The 8,753-nt window shown below is 40.4% G+C and overlaps 1 protein-coding gene across 2 annotated transcripts in view; it reads right to left on the reverse strand.

Annotated features, from left to right (window-relative positions):
• The window catches only part of LOC132394144 (chondroitin sulfate synthase 3-like), a 220,906-nt gene extending 214,582 nt beyond the window's left edge, over positions 1–6,324 (reverse strand). Inside the window, exon 1 of one of the 2 annotated variants that reach the window (XM_059969939.1) lies at positions 4,678–6,324. In XM_059969939.1, coding sequence (XP_059825922.1) covers positions 4,678–5,580 — 903 coding nt within the window. In that variant the 5' untranslated portion in view covers positions 5,581–6,324. The remainder of the gene's footprint in view (positions 1–4,677) is intronic. The other variant, XM_059969940.1, reaches the window with a different exon arrangement.
• Positions 6,325–8,753: the final 2,429 nt, after the last annotated feature.

An 8,753-nucleotide genomic window follows, 5' to 3' on the forward strand; every position in this document is an offset into this window, starting at 1 on the left:
CTCTGCAATTCCTCTGTCAATTCAAAATGGCAGTGTCCCAGAAACAAGCCCTGGAAAATACCAGTTGACCTCACTCCAGATTAATTTAATGTCAATTTTCATTCTCTGCAATGGACCTTAAATTTTGCTAACTCACCTTGTATGCAGTTGCTCATCAAACAATTTGCAAAAATACATGCCTAACGTAACTACAAGATTTATCCCATTAATCTTTTTGAGTACTTCATTATAAAACAAACCAAGTTAATTTGCCTCATACTCATTAAAGATTTCAGCTTTGCCCTCTGACTCCATATACTGATCAATATGTTAGTTCCTCTTTTTGGACTTACTTGGAAATAAGTCATTTCCTGTTTAAAACCTACACTTTATTCCATTCAGGTCTTGTAGTTATCTTTAGCTACAATTTCCCTAGACCAGATACATGCTCAGACTACTAAACTTGGTCCTTCTACAATGAAGTGCTGAGCAAGATTGCCCCTTCCCATTACTATTCTACACCAATTTCTTAAAACTTTCATTTTAGCCTCCTCACATCCTGTCACATAATATTCATAATCTCAATTTAGCAGTAGCATCACTCTTGGAACACATGAATTTCATTGCAATAGTTACAAAGCAAGTATGACTCAGCTTTTCTATGTAAATTATACATTAATGCAACTCATAGATTTAGAAATTCTACTAATTTATAGTTGAGAAATTGAAAGCTTGCCCCAATGTTTGCAGAACATTTTGTTTGGAATTTCATGGAATTCTTACATAACTGCAACATTTTAAACAATAATATGACAGAATTGATCTCGCTTACCAAAAATGCTATAAACACACTAACGTTTCTTGAAAAAGAATTGTATGATTATGGGCAAAGTAATATAGTCTTGGATACAAGAAACAACAGAAAACAAGCAAATATCAGCAAAATGGAGATGGCAAAAAGAACATATTATTCCCTGATAAGTTCCTTATTTATGATGGCCTGACAGTATCAGATCATCATACAGCCTCATTGAGATGGTATCTTTATGTGCATTAAAAAAACTTTCATTGTTCAGCGATTCTGAAGCTACTTTTTCCCTAATGTAAGTAGAATGCAATAAAAAAAACAGAAAGTGATGTACAACCTTACACTTAGGAGTTTAGTATAGATAGCTCAGGGTCAGTGTGAAAGGAGGAAACTTTCAAACCCTGGCTTCCTGAATGATAGGAGGAACCCTGACAATGGGCAAAGTGTAATTTCTAATCACAAATGATTACAAAGTACTGACATGAAAGTAATTTACATAAACCATGGCTGGTAGATAAAATTATGCAGTGTGGGCTTAACACCAACATTTCTAACAGTAGAAGGAAATTATGGACCAACAGTTTCATTGATCATATACATTTTCCCTCGGTGGGACACAATTAATTGAAACTGATTAAACTTGCATACAGATCAATAATACTGTAATTCAAATGTAAATTTAAGAACCAATGTTTATAGCCTGTCAAAAGAAAACAAAACCACTCAATGGAAATAACACCCATTCCATCACAAATGTAACATGGATTGGATTGTAATTTAAAATTTCTGTTAAAGAGAAAATGATTGTGATAATTACACACTTCTGTTGCCTATTTTGCAGACAGAAGTCTTCGTCTGCCTCAACAAGGTATAGTGTTATCCAATTAAAACAAAATTAACTAGTGCAAAAAATGGAGGAATTTTAAATACAGTATATCAAATCCCTTAGGTGTATGTTGAATCAATTGCATTCAAATTGCTTGGTTACAAAATCTCAAAACTACGAAGACTAGAATTTCATCAAAAATGTGCATAAAACACAATATTGTCATTGTCAAAATGTTACAAGAATGTGGCATAAAGTTACTACAGAAATGCAGTCATTATTAAGACACAAGGTAGCCTACTGTATTTGAGCAATATTGATTCCTCAACTATCTAATTCTTCCTCTTTACATGAGTGTTACTACTTCACTACGAGTTCTAAAGTAAAGCAATAGGCTTAGTCACTCCAAGGCATTGCTTGTCAATCTTTAATGGGCTATGTGCAGATGACCAGACCCTTCACTGAAATTATGACAATTACAATAAATTCATAGTATCATTTTCTACTAACACAAAATTCAAACACGAGGAATTTTATCTAAAATATTAGAAAGAAAGAAAATAAATTTTGAAGGAGTAATTTGTGAACTAAAAGGGTGATTATGAAAGAGAAGAGCAAAGTAGTTAAATAAGTAATCAAAAATAATTTGGAGAAGGAAAAACAGGATATGGAGCTATAAGGAATCAATTTGACCCTAGAAGGTCTTCTCATTTTGGAAATTTTTGTATTAACTCCCAGATCATTGTATTCTCCTAGTAATCTCCAAATTAAAGTTGCCCATTGAATAAGGATTCATTAGAGCTGCATTTTAAATTCATCTCTAACTCACCCTGACACCAGAGAATAGAGAGTTCACTGGTGAATTATTTATAGGTCTGATATTTCAGTGTTTATTACACCCCCCACACTGACCAACCCCTCTATCACTATTACCAAAAACCTGTCTTCCATTTGTTTGTGGATGATTTTGCATAACAAGAAAAATACATTTCAAAATCATCTTAACTCCAAGTTTTAGTTTGCACCTCCTAATTTAACACCTTTGATTATGACTTTCTCCTGAAATACTGTACCCAATTTTATTACCACTGTACAATTTACTACACATTCAATAAATACAAGTCTGATGAGCTATTATGAGAAACGTTGACTTAGTCAGAGACAAACCGGACACATTAGAATGCCGGACATTTAATAGCATAATCACAAAGCTTCTAGATTCATTTATGATCAAGGAGATCCTACAGTAGGTGATCTGAAAGTAATCATAAAATCAATCATAAAAGGAATTTTTTTTTAAACTATGATAGAAAGACAAAACATAAACAGGACTTTGCTCATTCTCAACTGAGTGACACAGGGACCACAATATTACTGTTTTGATCTGATGTAGTCTTCAGAACTATTTTGTATATACACAGTTAAAACTTTAACAGTTATCTGGAAATTTGTTCTTTGTTTTACTTATGGCTGATCTGCCTTTTGATTTTATAAACATTTAAAACTTTTCTATTCATTTAAGTTGTTAATGTAGCGAAAGCAACATAATAAAACTATTCCAAATTTCAGAGGAAATGGATATTATAATGCCCTCTTACATGCAATTGCAGTTGACAATAAAATTTTTAAACTCACTATTGTTGAACATAGCGTGATCAAAATTTCATGTGACAACATGCTAATGTACTTAGTCTAAGGATAACAGATTGGCAGTAATATTGTAATTTTAGCACAGGCTGTAAATTTACCCAGGGGTAGCAAGTTTCTAACCAATATTGAACAGGGAAAGCCTCTCAGACTACCAGGACAGTGCCCCACCCCAGAGGTGCTGAGCAAGGAACAGATGGGGGTAAAGGGAAGGGAGGAGAGGGCGGTGAAAGGAAGGGTTGTAAAGGAGGTGTGAAGAAAGTGCAGAGGGTTTGAGGGAAGAGGTGGAGTTCTGGAAGTGTGCTGTTACAAACAGATTGGAAAATTGTGAGGCCAGGTAAAACAGAAATGTGGCAGCGGGATGTTCTAAGAGTTGTAAGTGGGAGAATGGAGGAGGGGGAGAGCAAGGGAAATGAGGTGAGGGATGAGGATTGTAGGGATGGAAGGTGGGGAGTTGATAATGGATGGAATTACTACTGAAGGTGTGACATTGGTTTATTTAAGAGGGGATAGTGTAGATCCATAGAGCAAAGGTAGGCCAAACGGGAGACAAGGTGTGGGCAAAGTTGTTCAAGGAGTACAATGAGGAAGATGCCATGGTCAAGAGCTGGGACCATGTAGAGGGTGGATTGGTATGGGAGAAAAAAGGAATGGTAACATTCAGTGTAGTAAATGCACTGTTGAAACTGACAGGTTAACAAGGGCTAGCAGGATAAACTTTGGTAGGGTTAGCTATGGACTAAGGCAAGACCAGTCTGAAGATAGGGCAGCAGTTGAACAGTTAGTCAAAGTGTGCCAAAGGGAGAGCCCTGCAGTACAGTACTGAGCAGTCCCATATGAGGGATTAAAAGAAGTGGTGGGATTAGGTGGATGTGAATTGTTCAGTTTGTAAAGAGAATAGATGACCACCTAGACAAGATGAGAGTAGTTTCAGATGGACAAGTATGGATGGTCTAAAATGGGCAGGTGAGAACGTGTGGATGAGCAAAGGGAGATAGTGTGAGGGTGGGTGAATTACCATGGATGTGGCGGTTGTGAAGTGGTTATCACAGATGAGGCTGAATCGATGTGGTAAAATTCTCTCCATGGATAAGGGGAAGGAAGTGAGAACTTATGTTTGAATGGGTGAAGAAACATTGGAAATCATAAGTTTAGATCTAGGTCTATTGAAATGTTTGGGTAGCTAGTTCGGACGAGTGGCATAGATCCGGATGGGTACGGAGAGTGTAGAGGGAGAGGTTGAAGCATAGCTGGTTTGGTATGAAAGAAAAGGGGTGAGAGGGAGTGGGGGAGAGTTTTCACTTGGATGGGTAAGGATGTATCAGTATGGATAAGGATGGTGGGTGGGTAAAGGCTAAACTTCGGGTGGAAGGGCGAGGAAGGCGTGGGCCAGCAGGCACCCCCACGTTGCTCTCACCTCATACGACCAGACGCACTGGGTGCCGCCGAACCTCCGCACGCACCTGCCGATCTCCACGTCCTCGTGGCTGGTGTACATCTGGCGCAAGCACTCGCCCAGGTGCGGCACCATACGCCGCAGCACCTCCCGGCTAAAGATCATGCCGGGACCGCCCATGCAGAAGTTCTCGCCGGGCTCGAGGGCCAGTTTGCCCAGTTCCTGGCTAGTGCCCAGGCCAGTTTGCCCCAGGTAGAGCGGCTGGCTGCTGTTCAGCGAGCGCAGAAGCTCCTCCAGCCGGCTGCCCTTAATGTAAACGTCGTCGTCGGCGCGCATGAACCACTCGTAACGCTCCAGGTAAAGATCGTGCATATACTTGAGCATCATAAAGGATTTCTTCTGCGGCGGATACGAGTCGTCCACCCCGGCCAGCGACACCAGCGGGATGGGCACGGGCAGGGGCAACTGGTCGGAGCCCTCGCTGGAAAAGAACTCCACCTTGCCCGGGATGGATGGCACCCAGGTGCGATAGGCGGCCACCGCCCGTGAGTCCAGGTACTTTTTAGCTGTCATCACCCCAACGTAGAGGAAATGCTTGTCGCTCGCCCCTTGCCTTCCCTCCGCCTCCTCCTCCTCGTCCTCCCCCTCCTCTTCAGCCTCCTCCCGCTGCCGCAGTTTGCTGAGCAGCACCGTGTCCTTGTGCCAACCCAAGCTCCTGCTATTGCTGTTGCCGTTGCTGGCGCCCGCCGCTGCCTCCCTCGCGATCCCGGCTCTGCTCAGCAACGAATGGCAGATGTTGGAGATCCTTTTGTTCTTGCCGTTGATCTCCACCACCCTGGGCACGATAAGCCACGAAGCGGCGGTGAATCCCAGCACCAGTCCCAGCACCACGCTCATCCACGGTCTGCGAGACCTTACAGCCATATCCCCGCAGGAGAGGGGTCTCCCACCTGTCCTCTCTCACACATACACACACACACACACATACATATACTGGATGGCCAGTAATCTACTCCACCATAGCAAACTGCGGAGTCTTTGTTTAAATGTCCATTTTAAATTCTTTTAAGTAAGGAGAGAAAATTCATATTCCCTTGTAAAAAGAAAGGGTCTTTCCTCTGCCCAGGGATACCAACTCAACTTAAGTCTGGCTCCTTTTCTTCCAAGTTGTCACAACCTGAAGGAAGTTCTTGGGTTTCACTGCAGGCGGTTCCTTTTCCGTTTCTTGAAGAGATTCACGCATTTTGTTTGACTTTTTCTGTGCATCTTTTCCTTTTTAAATATATCATAGAAAACACACGGGGGGGGGGGGTAAAGTTGACGGTAAGAAATGAACGCGTTGTCAGGGCTGGCTTCTCAGCAAGTCAACTCCTTGAGTGCAAGAGCACATTTCAAGTATGTGTGGCACTCCCACTCTCTCCCCTCTCTCTCCTCCTCTTCTCCACTCTCCCCGGATCGCCATCTTGTTTACATTTGACGTCAGGGCAAATAACTTTTTCTTCCTTTTCTCTTCTCCCACTCTCTCTCTCTGTTTCTCAGTCTTTCTGCTTCAGCTCCGGCTTTCCTTCATTAACATTAATACCGCCCTCACAAAGCGCAGTAGCTGAGAGGCTGAAGGAAGGAACCAAGGGTTCCCCTCCGGATTGACAGCTCTTTTGGCCACTCACAACAAGGCTAGGGCACAGGGTTGAAAGTGTTTCGTCGGCTTTGAGTTCGACCAATCCAATCAACTGAGGAGGAGGGACGGGACATCCGCCCCCTTGAGCTGCGTCTTTGCCTCGGTGGTGTGAAGTGCTGGAGGAGGTGGAGCTGAGGCGGACTGTTTGACACTGATGGCTTGCGGCTGCTGCTAGACGAGGCAGAAGAAAGCTTGCCGAGAGGGCTCCTGCAATAATCACCGAGTGCTGCGAACTACTGATGTAATTTCTTTAATTGAATATCAATAATCCCCTTAATAAAACAAAGAATGGGGAATGTTCCGCCCTACCCAATGCGACTTATTAAAATATTTTACACTGAAAGCCCATCTTTTTCTCTCAAAAAGGCTGACTGTAAAGCAATAATGACGCCTGGATTAAGGATACAGTTAATTGAGAAATGAAGTGGACAAGTTTAAACAAAACATCGATAAAAGGTATATCGAGAGCCACAAGCTCTCACAAAAGACGTTTGAAATATTATAAATTACATTTTTCCGGGTACAGTTTTACTTTATTTTAAATCAGCATTTAAGTTTTATACTCAGTGATATTTATGTTTAGCATTATGTTAAGCCAAGCATTTGATAAACTGCTGAAATGAATGTTCACGTGCGTTCAGTTTTCAAGCTAACGTTTAGCGAAGTGTAAATTCTAGAGGAATCACTTTTCCCCGAAAAGTTGTTAGCTAAGCTTTTCCTTGCTGTTTGTGGATTTATTGCAGCAAGATAAAGTGAAACCCCTCTCTGAAGTGAAACAACTGAACAGAGAAATGGCCTACCCTGACTCACCGTGTTCACAGATTTGCAAAGACAATTACAATGTAATTTCCAGAGGTTAAAATTTCCTTGCCCTTTAATCCTACATAACAGTTTCATCAAAGTTGAAAGCATTTAAAGGATTAAAGAGGAAGGAAATCTGGTCTAGGATAGAAGGTCTCAGATGAGATACCCCTCTCTTTATCATTAACCTTACAGACCTTGAAATGAAAACGTGGCATTTCAAGAGTACTAAACATTCTTGAATCTAAAGGTAGCATATGGTGATGTATAGATAATTTGATAATAAATTTACTTTAAATTTTGAAACATTGACAAATCCTTTTGTACAGAAGATCTCAAAAAGGGATAGCATCACAGGTATTGAATCAGTCAAGTACAGTCAACTATGGACCAAGTACTGATAATGAAATTAATATAGAATGGTGTTTGACGGTTGGTGTAGACTTCATGGGCTAGGGGCCTATTCCTTTGCTTGTGATTCTACATTGGATGTGTAGATGTGATCTTTAAACATTTTTTAATTCTGAATCAATCCCAGTGGACTGAAATGTAGCAAATTCCTTAAAGTTTTTCAAGAAAGAAGGAAAGGAAAGAGGATTGTTGGTTACTATCATTGTCAGAAAATGTTGGAACATGGCACTTAGAAAAGTTTGTAATGAGACAGAATCAATACTGTTCATGTAAATTCTGTCAAGTCCAGGAGTTATTTAGGGACACACTCGGCATGATAGATAAAAAGCTATCATTTATATATCTGGATTCTTAAATGATATTTAACATGGTGCCATACCGAAGATTACTTAAAAAAGGTTGATGAGGTTAAATAGTGAAAAGAGGCATTCAAGAGACAGATAAAAGGAGAAATAAGCCTTTTTTAATAGCAGGGTGCCACTAGGATCAATATTGGGCCTTAGATTACTTGCAATCTATATCAATAACAATTAGAAGGATAGAGATCAATGTTTTTAGTTGCTGATAATACAGTGCTAGATGCAAAATTGAGCTGCAGACCATTCACCATAAGGTAAGGTGGATTAGGTGAATGACAAGGAAGAAACACATGTGGAAGGGAGAGATCATTCATTTTGATAGAGCAGTCTATTTGTAAATGGTGAAACACTGGTAAATGTTAATATACGGGGGAGACTTAGTGTGTCATTTTATGAAAAACAGGAAGTTAACTCACAGATACAGTAAGGATGTGGGAAGGCAAATTGACCACTGGGAGGATACAGAGTAGACGTCCAGATTTTCTGTTGAAACAATATGAAGGTCTAGTAAGTCACCTTTGTCCATGGAAGTGTATATTCGAGGACATATTTGCTTTGGAGGTAGTGGAACAAACATAACTGGATTAATTCCTGGATTATAAATTCTCAATTGAGGGGAGATTAACTTGTGGGGTCTAAGAGGGGTTACTTTATTAAAATATCGAACATAATAAGAGACTTTGATAGTGTGGTTATTGAAGATGCGTTTTCTGAAACTGAAGAATTTAGGGCTAGGGCCCTAAGCTAGGAATGGTTGTGCGGTGCAGGGGATGCTAAGGGAGAAGGAAACCATTTAGGAGATTTTTCTCATTCAGAGAATTCTGATTTGTTTTAATTCTCCATTTCCT

This window comes from Hypanus sabinus, chromosome 5, assembly GCF_030144855.1.
Source record: "Hypanus sabinus isolate sHypSab1 chromosome 5, sHypSab1.hap1, whole genome shotgun sequence".
In the NCBI taxonomy this organism is placed as follows: domain Eukaryota; kingdom Metazoa; phylum Chordata; class Chondrichthyes; order Myliobatiformes; family Dasyatidae; genus Hypanus; species Hypanus sabinus.